The sequence below is a fragment of the Antedon mediterranea genome, chromosome 9, assembly GCF_964355755.1.
Source record: "Antedon mediterranea chromosome 9, ecAntMedi1.1, whole genome shotgun sequence".
NCBI lineage: Eukaryota > Metazoa > Echinodermata > Crinoidea > Comatulida > Antedonidae > Antedon > Antedon mediterranea.
In genome coordinates, this window is record NC_092678.1 from 140,624 (window position 1) to 163,792 (window position 23,169).

Sequence of the window (23,169 nt, forward strand, 5' to 3'; positions counted from 1 at the left end):
AATATTATCTTGATTTCTATAAATACTGTATAAAGTTAAACATAATTGAAATAAAATTGATTCTTGAATTAAAAAAATGTCAATGTCAACAATGACCATACAAAAGCAAAAAAAGGCTATAATAGTATAAAGAACATAAAAATGTATAGGCCTAGGCCTAGTAGTGTGTAGGGCAACATTTAATTTTTAAACAAGATTCATATTTAAAAAGTTTCTGTTTTTACCCCTAGGCCTATATCTATATCATTATATGGGACCTCCCACATTAGCCGCCACGCTGTGAACGGGGGAGAGAGTCTGTTATCTCCCCCAGGCAGGCCAGCAGCAGACAGTTGTGCCTTCCTCATTTGATGAGCTAGCTAGCTAGCCTACGAATGCTTGCTGTATGTAGAAGAATGATATATACATTAGTTAGGCCTAAACCCGAATTTAGAGAACTTGCATTACTTACCGCATTGTTTTAGAATTTTAAAGTAAAAAACAAAATGTTTTTCTTCTCACATCGTGCTGTGTGCATGTGAAGCAGCCAGGCAGATCAAAAAGTGTTTAGTTGTTTACATTGCCATGGGAACGAAGGTCATGCAAAGTTTAGGGGCACAACAACAAAAGGCATTGTTTTCATCCACTTTGGAACAACAACCAACCAAGACAATCAAGCCTTTGAACCCAAACCACTACCATTTACTCACATAAATTGCATAAAGGTGTATAAATATAAATAAACCATCTTTTTGTAAAGATTGTTTTGTTTTTCAGACTGCTAAGCCTGTATAATCGACAAATTTACAATTCATATTTCACTGCTGTACTGTACAGGTCTTTATTAATTAGCTTACAAAATACAAACTATTATTAGATATTTGTATATTTAAAGCAAAGAGTATGATTGCTACATACCCACATATATTGATACATACCCACATATATTGATACATACCCACATATATTGATACATACCCACATATATTCTCCGACAGAGAACCGAGTGAGAATCACTACTGGGAATTAGAGGCGGTTTTTAGGAATAGATAATTATTGCCCATAAAAGTATTTGTTGGCTTTTACTCTTCCAATCTATTCTTAATGAAGTGTTGACAGCGTAATGAATTTGTTTACTTTATATCATCAATCGAGGCTGTATACATGCCATGGCAGCTGGGTTAAGCCGGTCAACAAACATAAAGTGTATGCTGATTGTTTTAAACCACTAAGCATGAGCTCTGATTTGCTACAATACCATGGTCTCTTACACATTAATAGTTATGTGAAGAACAGAAAACAGTCTGTTCACATAATAAATTATAATATATACATTAAAAATATAACTTATTCAATTAACTGTACAAAGTAATCTATGTTTGTCTGACAATTTAATCTTTTATAAATAAATTAAGCTCATTCATCACACAGGAGGCAACACTTCTATGAGAACACTTTTTACAAATAACAAACCTAGGTCCATGACGTTCAAACTAAGGTAACATCTCAAACATAAATTTTATCTTTGAGTAGAAGATCCCAATTTATCTGTGATGTGAACACTTCTCTATCTAACCAAATTTCATAAAATCGCTTAAACTCTTCACTTAAATCCATTTCTTGTCCAAGAACACTTTGTATATTGTTATCAACTGGTTGTAAGTCAGGATCTTTACCAGAATCGGTATCATACCGACGCGAGTTAAAGCGATCAACACATGTCCTGAGAGCGCACTCTTCTGCCTGGAAATCCCACGGACGAGCATCCATATCTATACAAATATAACAACAAATAATATTAGTAACAATTCTTGTATCCGCAGGCACATAAATAATTCTTATAATAATAAAAGTTGTGCTCACCATTTCCGTAAGCCCAGTCATCATTGAGCCGATGACGAACCTTTTGGTATATGGCAGACATTGTCCTCATGTTACTCTTACGCCACTGTCGTCCCAAGTACTTAGTCTGAACTTTAAGCAATTTAAGCACGTACAACTGCATCATAGCTTGTTTCACTTTCAATGCACGTTTAAGAATTGGTGCTGACTTAAATACAACAAGCATCTAGAAAATATTATGATGTTGTTAACGACTACTGTACTATAATTAAAATAGGCAAACAAAACAACTATAGATAAAGTCAGGTTGGTGATGCCAAAACCCAAGTAGCTGCAGCTAAGTTTGAACTTACCATTGTTCTAGAATGTTTCCATTTAGTGAGTTTATTAAGAATCCTCAGTAAATTAATACAGGAAAATAAATTCCTCCAACAATATGGAATATTATCACCAGCTTCCTAGAAAACAAAATTAAAACAATTTAATGTATTGTTGTTTAGAAGAGTGTGTAATTTACATTGATGAATCCAGATTTAGAGCTAAGATATTGTGTACAGTATTTAGATTTACAGCTAAGATACTGTGTACAGTATTTAGATTTAGAGCTAAGATACTGTGTACAGTATTTAGAGCTAAGATACTGTGTACAGTATTTAGAGCTAAAAGCCCATTTGTCCCCGATTCAAACACCCAACTTTCCAAAATGTTAATATTCTATTCTACCTGTATTACTTACTAGGCTGTCTGCCGTCAGTTCAGCTTGGTCACCAATTACACATGATGGGAAATCTATTGCTGGTATACTACAACAGAAACATCATATTATCATTAGAGATAAACAAGTTTTGATAAAAACAATACCAAATTATCAAGGTATCGAAGTAGGTAAATACTAACCTATTTTTTGCTCCAATGTAAGCAAGTATATTTTGATTGAAGAACTTAAGAACCAGTGGGATGCAGTTAGCAAATACTAAGTGTTGACTCATGAACTCAAACTGAAAGAACAATATATCACAGACTAGTTTAACAAAAGTGGCCTGATTGTCTGTAATAGCCTGGGTGCAGTACAAAAGTGGCCTGATTGATTGTCTGTCCAATTTAAAGGCTTTCTATTTAATTTTGACTTACAAAATAATGCCTTTAATAATGTTTATACCTATTCTACATTGATGATAGGTAATTGTTACTTTTTTCGATGTAATACATGTTTTAATATTTACCTGATAAACATGATTGAGTTTAAAATGTTTAAGAAGCAATAATAGAAGTCCAGATATTGCTTTGACAATGATCTCCTTGTGTCGGTTGACATCAACACCAAGTTTCATTGATTGTAATACTGTCATTCTGAAAACCAAGTTTAAAGTGTAAATGTGAACAATCTTTTAATAAATACATTTTGAATTACAATTGACTGGTATTAGTATTGTACTGTAGCTGTTGTGATGCCTCAGACTAAAATACACAATCTTTTGATAATAAATAACATTTTGAATTACAATTGACTGTAGCTATTCAATTGAGTGATAATAGACAGTAGTGTACTATAATAGCTGTTTGTTAAACCTTGTATTTACGGCATTTCTTCTGGGAGTACATCAGCCAGAATGTTAATAGAGTCTGTTTTAGCTTTTGATGTAGGTGCTGCTGCTAGTAAAATACCTTGTACTTACGGCATTTCTTCTGGGAGTACATCAGCCAGAATGTTAATAGAGTCTGTTTTAGCTTTTGATGTAGGTGCTGCTGCTAGTAAAATCTTCAACAATGCAATCTATCAATAAATAAAACATACTACTGAATATATTTGTGATGAATTTTTAACACAAAAAGCAAACAAATTGATATTTTGTATGTGTAAGGTCAACAGAGACAACGTCGTACGACATGTTTTTTAGTTCACACCCGACACTATTTCAAGAAGACTCGTCTCGTCAGTATTTAACTCAGATAGCACCGACTAGTCAAGACGTTTCATCGTGCCTCGTCGCACGATGCTGTTAGCCTTAAGAAAGAGCTCCCTTACCATGTACTGTGGGAGACTAGACAACATTGCTTGATACAGAATTTCTGCAGCTGTGTTGGGTATATCCTCATCTCCCTACAATTAAAATCAAAGCAAAAATAAATAATAAAATAAGACTAAAACAATTACATGTTATACTAAAGTCTAGCTATTATTTTGATGCTAACAAAAATCATTAATGTAATGAATTAAAAATAACTTGTAGCAACAATATAAAAATAACACAAAACAATTGTAACAAATCAAATGTGAGTGTGTGTTACCTTAGATAATGGATGCTTGTTAATTTCTTCTTCTCTTCTCACCTGAAGCTCAGCTAACGATACATATAGATGCTACAAAACAATTTGGACATAAAGTTCATTAACGATACATATAGATGCTACAAAACAATTTGGACATAAAGTTCATTAACGATACATATAGATGCTACAAAACAATTTGGACATAAAGTTCATTAACGATACATATAGATGCTACAAAACAATTTGGACATAAAGTTCATTAACGATACATATAGATGCTACAAAACAATTTGGACATAAAGTTCATTAACGATACATATAGATGCTACAAAACAATTTGGACATAAAGTTCATTAACGATACATATAGATGCTACAAAACAATTTGGACATAAAGTTCATTAACGATACATATAGATGCTACAAAACAATTTGGACATAAAGTTCATTAACGATACATATAGATGCTACAAAACAATTTGGACATAAAGTTCATTAACGATACATATAGATGCTACAAAACAATTTGGACATAAAGTTCATTAACGATACATATAGATGCTACAAAACAATTTGGACATAAAGTTCATTAACGATACATATAGATGCTACAAAACAATTTGGACATAAAGTTCATTAACGATACATATAGATGCTACAAAACAATTTGGACATAAAGTTCATTAACGATACATATAGATGCTACAAAACAATTTGGACATAAAGTTCATTAACGATACATATAGATGCTACAAAACAATTTGGACATAAAGTTCATTAACGATACATATAGATGCTACAAAACAATTTGGACATAAAGTTCATTAACGATACATATAGATGCTACAAAACAATTTGGACATAAAGTTCATTAACGATACATATAGATGCTACAAAACAATTTGGACATAAAGTTCATTAACGATACATATAGATGCTACAAAACAATTTGGACATAAAGTTCATTAACGATACATATAGATGCTACAAAACAATTTGGACATAAAGTTCATTAACGATACATATAGATGCTACAAAACAATTTGGACATAAAGTTCATTAACGATACATATAGATGCTACAAAACAATTTGGACATAAAGTTCATTAACGATACATATAGATGCTACAAAACAATTTGGACATAAAGTTCATTAACGATACATATAGATGCTACAAAACAATTTGGACATAAAGTTCATTAACGATACATATAGATGCTACAAAACAATTTGGACATAAAGTTCATTAACGATACATATAGATGCTACAAAACAATTTGGACATAAAGTTCATTATGTTTCTTTCATTTATAGTGTATAGTTTTTTATTAATTCTATATAGTAACAGAAAATATAAATGTAATCTATGTAAAAAAGATTTGTACCTTTTCCAAGACATTATAGCCTTCATGAATTGGATTTGGTAGACCAGCCAATGTTGTTGAATCACTGGAAAAAGAAAGATATATTTGATTACTCTCGTGGATACACTCCATTAACAACTTGAAAGCTATTGTTGAATACAGTCAATTATCAAATATTAATGTATTAAGAATGTAGTCTTACCTATCAACTTGAAAACTATTGTTGAATACAGTCAATTATCAAATATTAATGTATTAAGAATGTAGTCTTACCTATCAACTTGAAAGCTATTGTTGAATACAGTCAATTATCAAATATTAATGTATTAAGAATGTAGTCTTACCTATCAACTTGAAAACTATTGTTGAATACAGTCAATTATCAAATATTAATGTATTAAGAATGTAGTCTTACCTATCAACTTGAAAGCTATTGTTGAATACAGTCAATTATCAAATATTAATGTATTAAGAATGTAGCCTTACCTATCAACTTGAAAACTATTGTTGAATACAGTCAATTATCAAATATTAATGTATTAAGAATGTAGTCTTACCTATCAACTTGAAAACTATTGTTGAATACAGTCAATTATCAAATATTAATGTATTAAGAATGTAGTCTTACCTATCAACTTGAAAGCTATTGTTGAATACAGTCAATTATCAAATATTAATGTATTAAGAATGTAGTCTTACCTATCAACTTGAAAGCTATTGTTGAATACAGTCAATTATCAAATATTAATGTATTAAGAATGTAGTCTTACCTATCAACTTGAAAACTATTGTTGAATACAGTCAATTATCAAATATTAATGTATTAAGAATGTAGTCTTACCTATCAACTTGAAAGCTATTGTTGAATACAGTCAATTATCAAATATTAATGTATTAAGAATGTAGTCTTACCTATCAACTTGAAAACTATTGTTGAATACAGTCAATTATCAAATATTAATGTATTAAGAATGTAGTCTTACCTATCAACTTGAAAACTATTGTTGAATACAGTCAATTATCAAATATTAATGTATTAAGAATGTAGTCTTACCTTTCAACTTGAAAACCAACAAACTTGTTTCTTGTATGATCAAGAAACATTTCAACATCTCGTTGTCTAAATGAAGTAGAAATAATAATCTTATAAATACAAATATTAACACAGTTCATTACCAAATAAAAATCTTACAATACAACATCTACCGTCAAACATTTGAAAACTAACCTGACTTTTGGAGTCCATGGTAAAGAACGAGGTTCCCTCGGAGTGTCTGGAAGAGGAGGCAAGCCATTCTCATCTTCATCATCACTCATATTGTGCACCTCGTCCTTCAGTTCATCCTCTTTTCTTTCTCCATCTTCCGACGGTAAAGACTCATCAATACCGTCCTGTTTTACCAACACCTTAAATAATCATCAATGTAAATTTAATATATTTTGTAATGACATCATAACTAATACTACAATCACAACACACGCCAGATGATAACATAATGTGGTGATTGGCTTTTTGTACCAAAAGTAAACAATTATAAACAAGCTTTCAAAAAGTCAGATGAGTTGATTTTTCCATTTTATGTGATAAAAGCATGCAAATGGTTGTGATTACCTTTTTGAAATTATGAAGCAAAGCATTCAGAGTTTATTGTAAAAACAATGAACTAAATAAATGATATATTTCAGCAACGCAAACTTATGTATATAATAACCGGCTTCATTTTAAACACTAAAACCCATCTCAATAATGTGTGATAAAAACATTTGTTTGTTAAATCAATTAAATGAAAGTGAAATGAAATATAATTAAAAGTGTTGATTTTGTGCAAAAGTAAAATACCAAATTAAAATCATGCTACTAGCCTAATAAATTCAATAAACACTAATAATAGTAATTCCATGCCTAATTAGGATATTTTATAATAAAATAATGTAATTGTAATTCATGCACAAAAGTAATTGTAAAAGGATCTAAACTACTCTACTTCACGTACGATGTGCCAGGGTTAAAGGTCAGGTCACACGTGTCCGCAAGACCAGCGTCATGGTAACATCAATTTTGGTGAAGTGACGACGATGGGTTTTGAAAGGGAATAAAAACAAATGAAAATATAAGTCAATGAAAAAGTATTAAGTGAAAAGTAAAATTTAATAATGAAAAATAAAATGAGGATAAAATTTAATTATTTAAAGCAAAATTTCTGTCTGTTTATCTGTAATTTTAATAATAATCTCAATTATTTTTAGTAACTTAATTTACCAATAACAATATTCTATGGAAACAATAAGAATATTATCATAGTATTATACAATGTCAATATACAATATACATAAGATTTATAAGCCAACATCTGGCTAGTTAAAGGAATAACAAATTTGGATACATGAACATGGAAAAAGTTTAAATCATGAATATCTATAAATACAACTGTAAACAAAGAACAAGTTTGATTATTTTTACAAAAGTATTAAAACTACAATGTATTAACTAAAATCCATCAAACATTCTATACAAATCATAAATGCAAACTAATCTAGTTAAAATTGATATAAAATGAATAAAGAAATCAATGATGAAATCACAGGGAATCATTTAATATACAGTATTCAAAATTTGTTGTTTTGTTTTTGACGTTATCAAATTTTTCTTTTTCTTTAAGTTAGTTAAGATGTTTTAAAAGGTACCAAGCTTGATTAGCTCCGGCTATATCTTGGCTACCTTTTTGTATTGATTAATTGTTTGATACAATAAAGAAGAACTGAATTTAATATATATAATAACATCAAAATGAAAATCTTATTGGGCAAATAAAATGAATATGGCATAAGCATGTAGTTTATGTAGTATTAGTTGGGGCTAGCAAAATGAATAAGCTAGGCAAATACAGTTTAACCTTGAAATATTAAGTGAGATAAATAAATCGTACCCTTTTAAGTGGTGGTGGTCGATTACCCTTGCGGCCCTGCAAATCCAACATGTCTACTGCCGATGCTGGTGGTGATACTGCCCTCAAGTTCTTAGTAATTTGAACGCTGTCCTCTATCAACGTCGGAAGTCCAAGTAATTCTCTCGTTTTGTCTTTTAAAATCTGATGATCATGCAAACCACCGAGGGAAAACTTTACAAAAAAAACCAAGAATAGTACAACCATTAAAAACGTAATTTAATAATATTTACTCTAAAAACATCTCTTGAATGTTTCAAAATGTAATTAATCTGTTTCGAATTGACTTACCAAAATAACTTTCCAAAGTAAAAGAAGGACCTTTTTAATAGGAAAGTGAGGAGCGTGGCCGCTACAGAATTTAGTAACCATGTTGAATAAGATAATGGCAAGGGAATCGTCCTCTCTGATTGGCTGACCTGTAATGAAATCAACAAAAATTTTAACTAAAACTCTTTAAACTAAATGTTTGTAAGTTAGAAGTATGTTACTTAGGGCCCGTTTATACAACACGCTAAATCAACACGGTTGTACGTTGGCGTGTTGAATAAACAGAAATGGATTGCGTGTAATTACTAAACCCACTGGAAAGGCTAGGGGATTGACCTTTGTCTGTGAAAACATGCATATAGGCATGTAAAGTAAGAAGGGTATAAACACATCCTTAGTTGTGCTTACCTATTTCACATTGTAGATTTGTGCGCAGTTTCATTTCTTCTTCACTATCCCTGCTGCTGCTGCTGTCCTCTCTCCGTAATGTTTCCACCATTATATAAAGCAGACTCAATATTACTCTGAAAACACCAATAACAAATGCTATATATAATATATACTTAAAATGGTTACACCAGAATAATGATAATATTTAATTTTCTTACCTAAGATCTGAACTATCAACAATTGACACTGCTGGCTTTCTTAAAGCTGTGGTTGCCGCAACCAAATTTCTGAAAAAAAAAAAATTGTTTTTATAAATCTTTAAATCAATATTTTATTCAAAATAGAAAAAACACCAAAGAATAAAAAGTGACCTTACCCTGCTTCTAAACATAGAAGTTCAACAAAGACGTTGAGGGCGCCACATTCATATATGAGGAAGCAGTTCTTTCGTGTCCATTCCATTTGCTCTTCTTCGCAGCTCACTTCACCAAAATTTCCTATAAAATATAAACAAGTTTTCAATTAAACATTTAATTTTGACCATTTTACATACTATATACTGTACTGTGATAAACTAAACTCGGTTAACTGTATATTGGTATGAATCATTACATTGAGGGGCCACAAAAATAAGCCACTTTAAGTGTTTGTCCCACGACCTACCTTGTGCAAGGTACAGAATAGCTCTAGCCGCTTTCATTCGCTGGTCCCGTTTGGCCACGTCCACATTGTTTAGAAGGTGCACAACATGCATCCGCCTCGCTTCAAAATCAATCTCTGTCCATTTTTTATCCTCTGTGAAAAGTAGAAGAATGGTATAATGAACATTCTACTTGTACTATCAAACTGTATGTGAGAATAATGTAATGTGCCCATATATGGACATGATGATGTCATATCACTACCATATATGGGCATATCACTACCCTATTTGGGCACATCACATCACAATTGACTAAAGTAGTAGCCTACCCCGTGAATGGTAATCCTCTTCAAAGCTTTTCTGTGCTAATGAAAATTCAACTTCCTCTGTGTAACTATACAACTCTATAAATGTAATAATAATCGTTTGAATCGTCTCAAAATCTAAATCTTCTATTATTTCAGTTACATTTGTTTTCATGTTTATACAATTGTTTAGCAGGGTAAGCATGGCATGTTATTTATTGTAGTGACTGCCTCATTCATAAACTTCTACATTAAAACAAACTAAAATCATATGTTATCACATTAAAAAAAGTAGTACCTGTATGTTGCGTAAGCATTGTTACACATTATGGACCCTCTTACCTGATATTTCAGTTGCATATTTATCAGCATCCTCATATTCAAAATCAAGATCAGGACTGTCATTTTGAGACTAATATAAAAAAAAGAACATTGAGAGAAAATTGATTTTGGTAATTTTATTTAAATTTCCAAATATATAAATTAATAGTTTATTATTTTATAGGTTTTAAAGTTGATAGAATATTCTCACATTCGTACAGATACAGGCAACGCACTATTACAAGTTGATAGAATATTCTCACATCCGTACAGATACAGGCAACGCACTATTACAAGTTGATAGAATATTCTCACATTCGTACAGATACAGGCAACGCAGTATTACAAGTTGATAGAATATTCTCACATTCGTACAGATACAGGCAACGCAGTATTACAAGTTGATAGAATATTCTCACATTCGTACAGATACAGGCAACGCAGTATTACAAGTTGATAGAATATTCTCACATTCGTACAGATACAGGCAACGCAGTATTACACGTTGATAGAATATTCTCACATTCGTACAGATACAGGCAACGCACTATTACAAGTTGATAGAATATTCTCACATTCGTACAGATACAGGCAACGCAGTATTACAAGTTGATAGAATATTCTCACATTCGTACAGATACAGGCAATGCACTATTACAAGTTGATAGAATATTCTCACATTCGTACAGATACAGGCAACGCACTATTACAAGTTGATAGAATATTCTCACATTCGTACAGATACAGGCAACGCAGTATTACAAGTTGATAGAATATTCTCACATTCGTACAGATACAGGCAACGCACTATTACAAGTTGATAGAATATTCTCACATTCGTACAGATACAGGCAACGCACTATTACAAGTTGATAGAATATTCTCACATTCGTACAGATACAGGCAACGCAGTATTACAAGTTGATAGAATATTCTCACATTCGTACAGATACAGGCAACGCACTATTACAAGTTGATAGAATATTCTCACATTTGTACAGATACAGGCAACGCACTATTACAAGTTGATAGAATATCCTCACATTCGTACAGATACAGGCAACGCACTATTACAAGTTGATAGAATATTCTCACATTTGTACAGATACAGGCAACGCAGTATTACAAATTGTATGCATGTTAATAATATATATTCTCACATTCGTACAGATACAGGCAACGCAGTATTACAAATTGTATGCATGTTAATAATATATATTCTCACATTCGTACAGATACAGGCAACGCAGTATTACAAATTTAAAATATATGCATGTTAATAATATATATATAATATATATTTGATACAAAAACAATAACATTTTATATCACCACACAATATAATTATTTATTTTATTTTATATGTTCCGTCAACATACTCTATCTATTCCGTCAAGAGATCTTCTTTCTAAGAAGCCTAACTAGAGTTAGTAGGCTAGCTAGTTAGGACCTAGCTAGGTAGGTAGAAGGTGATGAGATGTACCTAGGCTATAGTATATATTATCCTAGCCTTAGGCCTCTCGGTATAAACATACCTCCTACCTACAGAGTAGGCCTCCTCTAGCTTAATAGGTTAGGCGCCTAGCTAAGCTAGCTACTAGAGGCTAGGCTAGGCCCCTACCTAAATAAATATTTTACTATAAATTAAAACATGTATAATTACGTCAGAATCTCTCCTCTGTCGTCTTAAAAGTTCCCTTAATTTCGGCAAACCACCAGCTCGTTTTGCTGCTAAATTGGTTGAAGGAGGATCCATCTCTTTAATTATTATTAGAAACGAAATCCTAGGCCCACCTTTTTTCGATCCTCCTCCCCGTGTTCGTCTTTTCTTTTTGACACACGGAAAAAAATATTTTTTTGCAAGAGAAGTGTGTGATAGTTTGTTGGGCACTTCCCATTGTTTACTCCACCAATACGAAACATCCGCCGTTGAGTGGGTAAATCAGTAAATCACTGACACTGACAGTACTGTGTTAGTAATGTATTATCTTTTTAAAATGTAAACAACAACAAAAGAAAACACAACAAGCAATATCTCCACTGGTTTGACTTTATTTTGAGACTGCACATAAGCCAATAAATTCATTAAAATGTTTCCTAAAAATAGAACATTAGATAGAGGTTTGAGCTAAAATTAGTAAATTTTAATATTCTTTGTTATATATTGCAATTCCATTTTAGCAAAAAGAAAAACAATATTGTGATAATAAAAATAGGTAACCAACATCAACTTATTGAAAACATTACAGCAAGACAAAAAAGTAAATCACATTTTTTTTACGAGAAGCAGTCTTATAAAAACCCACCGGGCAAAAACAATGCAAATATCAATATATTAATACAATGTATGAGAAGTAGGACATTAGTAATTTATCTATTACATCATCAAAAAAGATAAATTAATACTACAGAATTAGTTTAGAATTTTGTCCGATTATTTGTCATAAAAATGACACATTGTATTTCCAGTAGGAACATACACAACCAAGTACTACTAAATGCTTTCAGAGTACTTGGCTAATTTCATGTAAAAATTAACTATATATACTGTAAAATAGTTACTACAAACAGAAGGTGTGACACATGTAAAATGAATACAACCAAGTTTGTACTAGAAAACTGAATATTAATGAAAAATACATCCTACAATAAAAAAATCTTACAATAAATGCTATGAAATAATTCAAGTCTCTGTTTTAGATTACACCACAGTACGGTACATATGTATCTGTGGCTGAGATAATGAATGAGGTATTAAAAATACATTCATTTACATACTGTATGTAGATATGTACCTGTGGCTGAGATAATGAATGAGGTATTAAAGATACATTCATTTACATACTGTATGTACATATGTACTTGTGGCTGAGATAATGAATGAGGTATTAAAAATACATTCATTTACATACTGTATGTAGAGTTTTAATGATATTTCAACACTTTTGCTTCCTTTAGTAAAAATTTAATTTAGTGTCCACATACACAATTGGCATAAAAATATTATAATGTACCACCACAGAACATTCCATGTTGTAGTTGTCTTAAACCACAGCAGGATGTGTTTCCTTTATCCTGTATTCTGATCCTTTAAATAGTAGCAGACGACGACCTCATCCTCCAAAATCACTTAAACTTGTTTTCATTGAGATTGTTAAGTCCACAGCAATAATAAAAATATAGTAGGAACAAGCTTCATGAGCTTGGAAATAAATAAAACAGTTATAATATACTGCACACCAATACATTCTTTTTTCATATCTTTTAGATACATTACAACAAAGCTACACATTTCAATATAAATTTATATTACAATATCTCAATATTTTATTATTATTTAGAAGACAATATTACTTTTGTAATCTGATTTCTAACAATTAAAATGTTAAAATAAAATGTTTGTATCGCATAGTTTCATAGCCACCAACAAACAAACCAACAAACTATAGTAAAATATAATATTGCAGGTTTCATTAAAATGTTAAAAAATACAAGATTTAAAACTTGTGGTCATTTAAGACCAGCAGAATATTCTGTTATTATTATTTGCATTGCAAAGGGATAGTAATTACAATTGATATTTTGTAATTTATAATAATATATACGGTTGTCTACGACAGACAAATACACTTTACAATCCAGACTCTCTATATCTTCGTATTCATAATTTTAAATAAATTAACTAGACTATCTAGTGTCACCTTTCGTCTAATTGCTGCATTTTATTTATTTTACAGTTTCATTTACAAAGATTTAATTTTATGAATTTAACTTTTGATATGAAATAAATTGTTTGTACAAATTATACAGTTACTTAATGTGTGCGTGTGGACATGCATGCTACACATCATCATTCAACTGTGCTGTCGTCAAAAGTGTCAAGCATTTCTGTCTGAAAATGTACACTTTTACACTTGTGTATTTCAATTATTATCAAATTAATTCAAATTCCATGTTAATTAAGAATATTATACAAAATATTTACAACTTGTTGTAAAATTATTTTGTACTAGACTTTAGATTGTTAAAACAGTTAAATTTCATCATTTTAAAATAAAACACAGAAATACACTGTAAAACCCTGATATGTCCGCTTGGTGTACATCTTGTGCTAGTCTACTATTTGAGACGTCAAATTTTGCTGGGAAAACTGGCGAGTAGGAGAAAGTGGGCAAGTGGCACAACCGACGACGGGGCAAGTGGCGCCAGCGACGACGACGGTAGCAGTTGTATCCATCTCATTAACACTATAAACAAGCAATGTTAAAGAAAAGGAAAGCAAACATAAATCAATTAAATTATGAGTTGCATGAAAATGTTAATAAGCATTCAATAATCACATGCTAACATTAAATAATATTTGGAATTAATGTGTTTTATGATGAAATAAATAATACTAAATAGGTATAAAGATCATGCAAAATATAAGCCTTCTGTACAAGATATGAAAATGAATGAATGAAAAATTATGATAGCGCAAATAAACAGTAATATCATAGTGGATTAAACAGTGATATCATAGTGCAAATAAACAGTGATATCATAGTGGATTAAACAGTGATATCATAGTGGATTAAACAGTGATATCATAGTGGATTAAACAGTGATATCATAGTGGATTAACATACTTGTACAAACCATAATTGTGAAATATGAGTTTAATTCTTAAATTGACTCATCAAAACCACAACCTATAAAAATTTAAAACTTTTTCATCGCTTTTGAATGAAGTGAATCATCATGAACGCAATAGGATAAATGACAACAAAGAATACACAAATGAATAGTACAAGGATACAAGCACCAAACACAGCAGGTAACATACAATCTCTACATGTGCTTATTATTAATAACAATGTTAGACAACCTCCACCTATTGTGATAAGCACCAGACAATCTCTACATGTGCTTATTATTAATAACATCATATTTTAGACAACCTCCACCTGTGATACACTATCAGGGTGATGTAATGTTATAAAGACGATTTCATCATAAAGATGATTAGTAATCTTACATTAATAGATTAATTACAAATGAACTTAGAATTAAGTACAGTGTCAAACAAGAAATAAGTGCATTATTCCGTGAATTTGTGATGTTAATATATGAATTATATGATAATAAGACACATTGAATTGTATAGGTCTATGATGACATCACTATCAACCTGTATCATCATAACAGAGATATTATAAGTATAATATCTCTATGATGATACAGGTTGATAGTGATGTCATTGTCATCATAGACCTATACAATTGATGTGAGGTTCAGATGAAACACATTCCCAAGTGAAGGTTGTTATACTATTGTGTGGCTTCAGTGTTACCCTGCAATGTGTATACAATACAACTAGTATATTATGTAGATTTGTACTGATTTAAGAAGGTATTTATACCTAATTTACTTTGAAGGACTTAAAACTGGTACTTGTAAATGTTCTTTCAGGAAGTATGACTATTAGTATCACTATTATATTTTACTAATAAAGTGTATAAATACAGAAATTGAAGAATTCTGACAATTTCCCTAAACCTTGAGTCTTTTGATTTTTGTAACAAATAAGATGTGAATGTAAATCCAGTTGATACCTTTAAAGTTCAAAGGTTAATAATCAGATGACTTCAATTACCTGGCAACATGGCAGCTATTGCAGGTGAAACTTTAATATCAATTTCAGTCTGTTTTTAGCTAAATTCATTAATTATACAATATTCAAAATATTATATTAGTGAACAATGACCCCATACGTCCGTTTACAGTGCTAGTGCTCGTGTGCAGTGAATTCAACGGAATTTAGCATAAATTATTCAAGACTTTTAATCCATTTCACACCAAAGACATTGATACCTGTAGGAGGATTGAGAATGTTGTAGACTTAGAGATAATTTGTAATTTGTTAATGCACTTAATATCCTGGGAAATACCAATACCGTGTGTTAATATATCATATACGTACCTAAATAAGTCACCGGCTCATGGTTTCTTTAAAAAATAATGATATTGTCATTACTGTAAGTAAAACAATTTAAAACAGAGATGCCTGGAAGGTGGCAACACTGTTTCTTGTTAAACTTTAACCTGTTTTGGATGACTATATTATGATAGGAGTTTAACATAATTATTTACATTGCAAGGAACAAGACAGATACGAATACGTCATTCTGATTGGTGGAATTGCTATAGATGACTCAACAGATTCAAAGAAAGATTTATATCTCAATTTAACAGACAACATCTAGCCACCTGCATACAGTTTGAAAACTAAATCTACTGTAAAACTGAATAACCTAGTATTGTACAGTACACATGGAGGTAATAATATACTAATGACAGTGAACTGTATCGGCAGTAGCGTTACCAGTTGAAACTGCTTACAAAATATACTATGATGCTAAACATTTTGTTTATGCAGCTGACATGATGATAAATTTGAAAATAAATTAATTGAAAGTGTTGAACAGACAAAAGTGGTGCAATATAAATAATAGCCAGCAGCCTATCCATCTGCTTCATCATACAATACATGGTGATGTGTGCACAAATAAACAACAAAATAAACTATTCCAGGATAAAATAATAACAAACAACTTGACAATGGGAGGATGTAGCCAGAATGAAAACACAGATAAGGAGGCCGAATCACAACACTACTATCACAACACACATAAAGCATACATACATACCCAGTATCAAGTACATTAGTCCTGATAATAACAAAGAAAAAAAGAATCTCTGTGAACCAGTAATTATGACGCTAAAAGACGCATTTTTAAAAATATCAGAAATGTACTAACTAATCATACAGTACAATAGGTATTGGAAATATGTTAATGTTGAACGATTTCTTTAATTTCTGCCTACTGTACATTACAGAATTGTTACAGGTCGATACAAATTCCTTATCGTCTCAATCTGAACACAAAATAAAACATAGTAGTAATTTGCTTTTGCTTATTAAAGTAAATTTTGACAATTAGACATTAAGATCTTTAAATTTTCTTTTTCTCATGATAATGAAAGGGCAAGCATTCAAATAAAGTAGTTGCAGAGCTACAGCAATGATTGATGAAAGTGAATAGGACATTATTATGTGGCTAAGCAGACTGATTTAAGCATGACCCTTGAAAGAACTGATCGATTAAGTAAGAGTGACCTAATAAGGTTCTGGTTATTACATTTAATACTATCAATAAATTATTAATCTATACAAATTCTCTATTATAATTTATTTCCATTATAAAAATGATGATTACACATTACATACAAGAGCAGTCTATGATTGGGTTATATTACAACACCTGTCAGTCTTTGCTAATAAATACAGTTTCTAATACAAGTTCCTGATCTCATCATAACCCATGGGTATGGATCACATGTCAGTTGCTAGGGAAAATGTTTCTAATGCAGGTTGCTATTGGATTTTATTATTGACAGTATGAAAATAATAAAAAATATGAATTACGGAAAACTGATTATTTGTGAAAGATGTTCGCTAATCATGATTTAAAAAGTAAATTAAATTTTGTATATGATATACAGTTTTGGTTTAGGTTTGTTATTATTTGTTCAATTATTCAAAATCAATTTTATATATTATTCAATATTTTCTATAACTATATAGTTTACACACATAAATAATATTAAGTAGATTAGTCTTGTATACGGTATGTATAATCCTGGACGACCAAGTTATTGATTTTTAACTGTTTAGTATAGTACAAATTTAGAATCAAAATTCAATATGGCTATATTTGTTATTATTTCAAAAGCAAAATGTTATTCTTTGGGCTTAACTTTGAATAACAATAGCTGTGTAATTAATCAGACACTGGTATTCGTTTTAGATGGAATATGTCTAAAGGCTTTTGGCTAAAAACAATAGATATGAACAACATGATCTCCTTGATGATTGAGGAATGCTGCTAGACAGGAAGTGATCATTGAGCCTTTCAACCAGGGACGGACTGTCAATACACTTGCCGGCTTTTAAATTTTCTTAGAAAATCCAATTGATATTTAAATCCATACTACGTATAAAACTATAGAGGTTTTTATACTTCCATGATAAAACCCATTCAAAGTATCTTTTTTTTAATTATTTAATTGTTTTAAAAAGTATGAAAAATTGTAATATTTTTATTGCATTGATCATGGACTTTTTAATACTCTATATCTATATATTAATTAAAAACTAGTATAAAAATAATGTTTTTCTAAAAAATGTTTATCTATAAAATGTAATGTAATTGAAATACATATCACCTTTCTATGACCTATAGAAAGCATTCACAAGGGTTTGGCTATTACAGGCTTGCCTAAGGATTCTACATCCTTTGTGCCAACTAAATTTATTAACAAATCAATATACATAATTGCTATCTTTCAGCAGACATGCTATTTGTGTAATGTTATCAATTTTACATCTAAATGTAATGCTGCTTCTAACAGTAATTTAAAAACTCATTCAAACATGGCAGTGTAAACTATGGCAGTTATATCACAAACATAAAATTATATAAAAATGGGGAATAACAGTATTCCCTTTACAAAGGTTTCTTCTTTCTTTAAAAAAGTGAATTTTGAGAATTATTTCAAATTTGGAATAAATAAATTTATACATTATTAAATTGTCATTTGTTAATGTTATAAGTAAAGTGATGATGATGAGTTGTAATGAAGAGAGCAAGAATGAAATTTCAAAATGCAATAAAAATGATTAAAAACATATATCACAAATAATACTACCTAACAAACATGTTAATTATGTGATTAGTTGATGAGATGTTAAAAGAAAAAGACTGCAGTATAATGAGGTGGATATACCTACCAACAATCTAGCAACATTGACATTGCAAAGTTTAAAATATTTGTTGAAAAATGATATTCTTATAAACCAATAATAAGTAAAAATAGATTAAAACCAAGCAAACGAACTTATCTAGAAAATACAACAATTATAGTTGCATGCATTCAGACAATAAAGAAAGAAACCAAGTTCATGGTGATGATATCTTAATAAGATAATGTATATGTAAGCATATTCTTAAATTGAATTCAATGAACTTTACATAAACTACAGTGTTGAATTTGAGTAAAGAATCATTAAGTATGTCTTCAATTCTTGCATAATGTTAAGTGACAGTGCTTAAGAATATGCTGAACATACTAAAGAAATAATCCAGCTCAGAGCTTTCAAGAACAGTCACACATAACATCTGTTTTGAAGTATATAAGAAACAAAAGCAGTGCATTTTGAAAAGGGAAGGGCGGGACAGAGTTTAAAAAGGGTGTGGTCACAGGAAGGTGACAAAGCTGTATATTATTTGGGTGTGTCTACTTACGTCGTTAGAACTTTATACATTTGACCAAAATATCGTTGGGGGAAGAGGGAAATAATAGTATTAACTGAAATTAAACGTTCTACATAATAATACATCATGAACACATTCTACAGTGTTACAGAATTATCATAATTATTACCCCTATAAATAACCGAGAATGATTTAATTGTTTTAAAACATTTGATTGAATGTACTGGAAGTACTGAACTTGAAAGCTCATATCGCTACAGAAAAAATTGGATATGGTTGTTCAATCTACCCCATTAAAAAATATTAAAAATACCAAATAAGGCAAGCATTTAAAATGGCAATAAGGCAAACATTTAAAACTATGCAAAGCAAAATGACCAGTGAAAGAGATGACTAAAAACAAATGAGCAAAGGCAGTTTGATTTTTAAAGGCAATTAAGGAGCAATTTGTGTTGAATGAAAGGTAATGGAAACACAAGAACACAATTTGACATTACTAAAGCCATGTGACTGGGGCATGTTTTGATGGAGGAGGTTTGGAAGCATAATGTTTTGAAGGATTGTTAGGTGGTGTTGTAGGTGGTGATTTTGGAGGAGGAAGGTGAGAAGATTTAGGAGAACTCACTTTGGAAGACCGTTGTTTACGTGCAACGGACGATGGTTGCTTGCGGACACTCTGGCTTTCATACCGGAACTCTAGATCCTCTAGTCGTTGTGTCAATGCTAGTTTTTGCTGAATTGCCATTCTCAGCAACGAGTTTAATGTTTTCTTTTCTTCTTCCGCTGACAGTAACTGTCTCTGATAGTCATCCAGTTGAGTTACGTACTCATCACACCGACTAGCAAACATGGCTCGTAGCGTCGTAAACGTCGCAGCATCTTCTTTCAAAGCCTTTAACTCGCCTCTCAATTTCATCATAGTTTCCGCAATTATCTGCTTTTCACTTTCATATTTACTCTTAAGGTTAGCCAATGCAACTTCAGCAGTGGTTTTATTTGCTTTGAGAACGGTTCTCAACGTTGCAACTTGTTCCCGCTTGGTAGTCAACAGCGATTTAAGTTTCACAACTTGTTCTTGTAAGTCTTCATTTTCGGTGGAACCGCCCGCTTCTATCCTCTTGCGAGACACTTCAACAGTATGCTCAACAGAACGCTTCAAATATTTAATTTGATCTTTAACAGTGGATATTAAGTTCAAACATGTCATGGGATCGCCATGCACTTTTTCTGTAGAACCATTGACCGGTTTGGTAGATGACTTTTGTGAAGATTCAGTTGATTTTCCATTACTGACTGCATCATCTACTTCTTTTAAATTAATATCAGAATTTTTTCGTTCTTTGTTACTATCAGAAGCTTTTGATTCTTTCAGACGGTTTGCGATGTCAGCTCTGAAACTGTCACGTCGACTTTGCCTGGTTGCTTTAAAATGATCAAGCATGATTCTATGTGGTGTTTCCCCATTGATCATACAAACATGATGGTACAACTGTGAAATGTCTTCACTCACACTAACCAGTTCATCTTGCGTACAGTCCAAATGTCCTTGCGTTTCTGACATCGATTCAGTCATTTCTTTACATTTTAATTGTAATAATTTATAGTTTTCTTGTTGCTTTTTGTCTTTTACTGTCAATGTTTTAATTTCTTCTTGAAGTTCGGTAACACTTTTATTTCTTTCTTCCTCCGATTCTAATGACTTTTTTAAGTCGTTGTATCGCCGTTCATACCTGTGTACAAGTTGTATAAGCTGATGAACCTTTGTAAGATTGTCATCCTTGGTAAACTCATCCTTGTCATCGGCCTTCTCATCTTCACCGTTGCTAATTTCCGACATGTCTAGCGTTTTGCTTAATTCTGATTTTTCAGTTAGAAGTCTCTTTACTTGCATTTCAAGTTTCTGTATTTCAGAGCTGTGAAGTTCACTGAAAAGATCATTAGCTAGATTTGGCGGTTTCTGTGAGTTGTCGTTACCTTGCGACGAGGCGTATTCATATTCCATTCGTTGTAAGATAGGATGGGCAGGTTCATCATCATCAGAGCCAAGGTTGGTCCTGTTTTCTAAGTCTTCGTTTAGAGCTTCTAACTCTGACAGCATTGCTTGATCTAATTCTTTTTTCAAAGCATGTTTCTGTTCTCGTTCGCTCTCTAGCACCTTTAAAGTTTCTTCCACTTGCTTCTCGGCAATTTCTTTTAGTCGGACTAAATCTTCAATTTGAGAATTTAGGAATTCTGCATCCTCTATCAGCCGCCTGTTTTCGTGTTTCAATGCTTCATACTCAACTTGCGATGATTTTAATGAAGAAACCTGAAAATTGAAATAATAAAACATCAGAAACTTGTTAACATTTATATTAAAAACACAAACAATGACAAATCATGATTCAATTTTGTTTAAATACATACCTGCTTTTGCATAGCAATGTTTTCCTCCTCAAGTTCACTGTAGTCTTGCAGCAACCTGGTCTCTCTGAATTTCAACTCTCTAACCTCATCTCGAGCTGCTTTACGCTGGCTCTCCACTTTCTCCAACGAGGACGTCGAATCAGAACTCTTGCTATGAAAATGCTCATTTTCACTTTTATACCGCTCTACTTGCTGCTTGCTTTGTCTTACTTCTAACTCAAGGTCTGAGATACGCGTCAATAAGTCTGCCTCACGAGTCGCAGATTCTTGCAGCAAGCTCTCTTCTCTGTTAACTTCAATGATTGTATGTTTCTTTTGGGATAGTTGATGATGTTCCAAGGCCTGAATAAAAAGTGGATCATACATTAATATTTGAACATTATCTTTCTAATTAATTTAGTTAATACATTAATAATACAGTTAATTTGTTTGGGATTAGCTTAGTTACAGTAAGTTTTAAAAGGCTTTTGTTATTGTTAGTAGTAGTACTACAGCTGTTTATAATTTAAATTATTCTCTTATATAATATATAATTGTTACAAAAATAAGCCCACAGACAGTTAATAACCTATGGCTATGCAGGTAATACTAATAAACACATTTTTTAAAAGTATCAAATTATTTATTCCAATCCTAGTTTAATAAATAAATGCAAATTATACGTAGGCCAGCCTATATAGCCTACATAATAAAAAAAAAACCAATAACACACCTCTTTCGCATGAATAAGTTCTTGTTTTGTGGCTTCATATAGCTTTTCAACATCTTCGAGCTGGGCCTTGACAGTTTGTTTCTCTTCCAACACAACCAAGCCGTATTCGGCCGCTTGAATTTTTTCTCGCTGGGCTTGCTCGAGTTCACATCTCAATCTAGCTACAACTACACTTAACTCCTCAATTGTTTCACCGAATTCATCTGAATCAGACATTATGGTATTTTTTAATAAATTACCTGCCTACAATAAATATCACCTTTTAAAAAATAAATATTTTATCTCAAAAATAGAGAGAGGAGTGTCGCTCATCAACTATCCCAGTTCATCGCCATTACTTTTTTCTTTAGGATATTATTGAAGACGATACCATTATACTTGTTGGGTGTTGAAATCAAAGAACT

General features: G+C 31.4%; 2 protein-coding genes across 8 annotated transcripts; both read right to left on the bottom strand.

The window, feature by feature from the left end:
• Positions 1 to 652: 652 nt before the first annotated feature.
• On the bottom strand, positions 653 to 12,188 carry LOC140059429 (striatin-interacting protein 1 homolog). 2 transcript variants are annotated; one of them, XM_072105336.1, is made up of 21 exons: positions 11,994 to 12,188; positions 10,352 to 10,421; positions 10,034 to 10,108; positions 9,725 to 9,856; positions 9,438 to 9,558; positions 9,280 to 9,348; positions 9,080 to 9,195; positions 8,693 to 8,820; positions 8,384 to 8,575; positions 6,685 to 6,863; positions 6,511 to 6,576; positions 5,478 to 5,541; positions 4,111 to 4,182; positions 3,848 to 3,922; positions 3,498 to 3,595; positions 3,045 to 3,171; positions 2,719 to 2,819; positions 2,558 to 2,624; positions 2,175 to 2,279; positions 1,843 to 2,047; positions 653 to 1,751 (listed from the first exon to the last, which is right to left on the bottom strand). In XM_072105336.1, the coding sequence occupies exons 1-21, from the start codon at positions 12,084 to 12,086 to the stop codon at positions 1,486 to 1,488; spliced, it is 2,421 nt and encodes an 806-aa protein (XP_071961437.1). In that variant the 5' UTR covers positions 12,087 to 12,188; the 3' UTR covers positions 653 to 1,485. The 2 variants fall into 2 exon arrangements, with proteins under 2 accessions (XP_071961437.1, XP_071961436.1); XM_072105335.1 differs by having other exon boundaries at positions 6,685 to 6,848; positions 11,994 to 12,170.
• Positions 12,189 to 12,254: 66 nt separating this feature from the next.
• LOC140059430 (protein bicaudal D homolog 2-like) lies at positions 12,255 to 23,093 on the bottom strand. Of its 6 annotated transcripts, none has more exons than XR_011847186.1 (5): positions 22,766 to 23,093; positions 22,054 to 22,395; positions 20,273 to 21,955; positions 15,966 to 16,318; positions 12,255 to 14,577 (listed from the first exon to the last, which is right to left on the bottom strand). XR_011847186.1 is itself a non-coding variant. In XM_072105340.1 (5 exons), the coding sequence occupies exons 1-4, from the start codon at positions 22,979 to 22,981 to the stop codon at positions 16,310 to 16,312; spliced, it is 2,250 nt and encodes a 749-aa protein (XP_071961441.1). In that variant the 5' UTR covers positions 22,982 to 23,093; the 3' UTR covers positions 12,255 to 14,577; positions 16,293 to 16,309. The 6 variants fall into 6 exon arrangements, 5 of the variants coding, with proteins under 5 accessions (XP_071961441.1, XP_071961442.1, XP_071961440.1 ...); XM_072105340.1 differs by having other exon boundaries at positions 16,293 to 16,318; XM_072105341.1 differs by lacking the exon at positions 15,966 to 16,318.
• Positions 23,094 to 23,169: the final 76 nt, after the last annotated feature.

What these genes read in the sequence shown, in the direction of transcription:
- LOC140059430 (XM_072105337.1), bottom strand. Translation starts at nt 22,981, where the DNA reads ATGTCTGATTCAGATGAATTCGGTGAAACAATTGAGGAGTTAAGTGTA. An exon ending in AACTTATTCATGCGAAAGAG is followed by an intron (nt 22,396 to 22,765) that starts GTGTGTTATTGG and finishes CTTTTTATTCAG; the next exon opens with GCCTTGGAACATCATCAACT. An exon ending in ACATTGCTATGCAAAAGCAG is followed by an intron (nt 21,956 to 22,053) that starts GTATGTATTTAA and finishes TTCAATTTTCAG; the next exon opens with GTTTCTTCATTAAAATCATC.
- LOC140059429 (XM_072105336.1), bottom strand. Translation starts at nt 12,086, where the DNA reads ATGGATCCTCCTTCAACCAATTTAGCAGCAAAACGAGCTGGTGGTTTG. An exon ending in CTAGTCTCCCACAGTACATG is followed by an intron (nt 3,596 to 3,847) that starts GTAAGGGAGCTC and finishes ATTTATTGATAG; the next exon opens with ATTGCATTGTTGAAGATTTT. An exon ending in GTACTCCCAGAAGAAATGCC is followed by an intron (nt 3,172 to 3,497) that starts GTAAGTACAAGG and finishes CTTGGTTTTCAG; the next exon opens with AATGACAGTATTACAATCAA.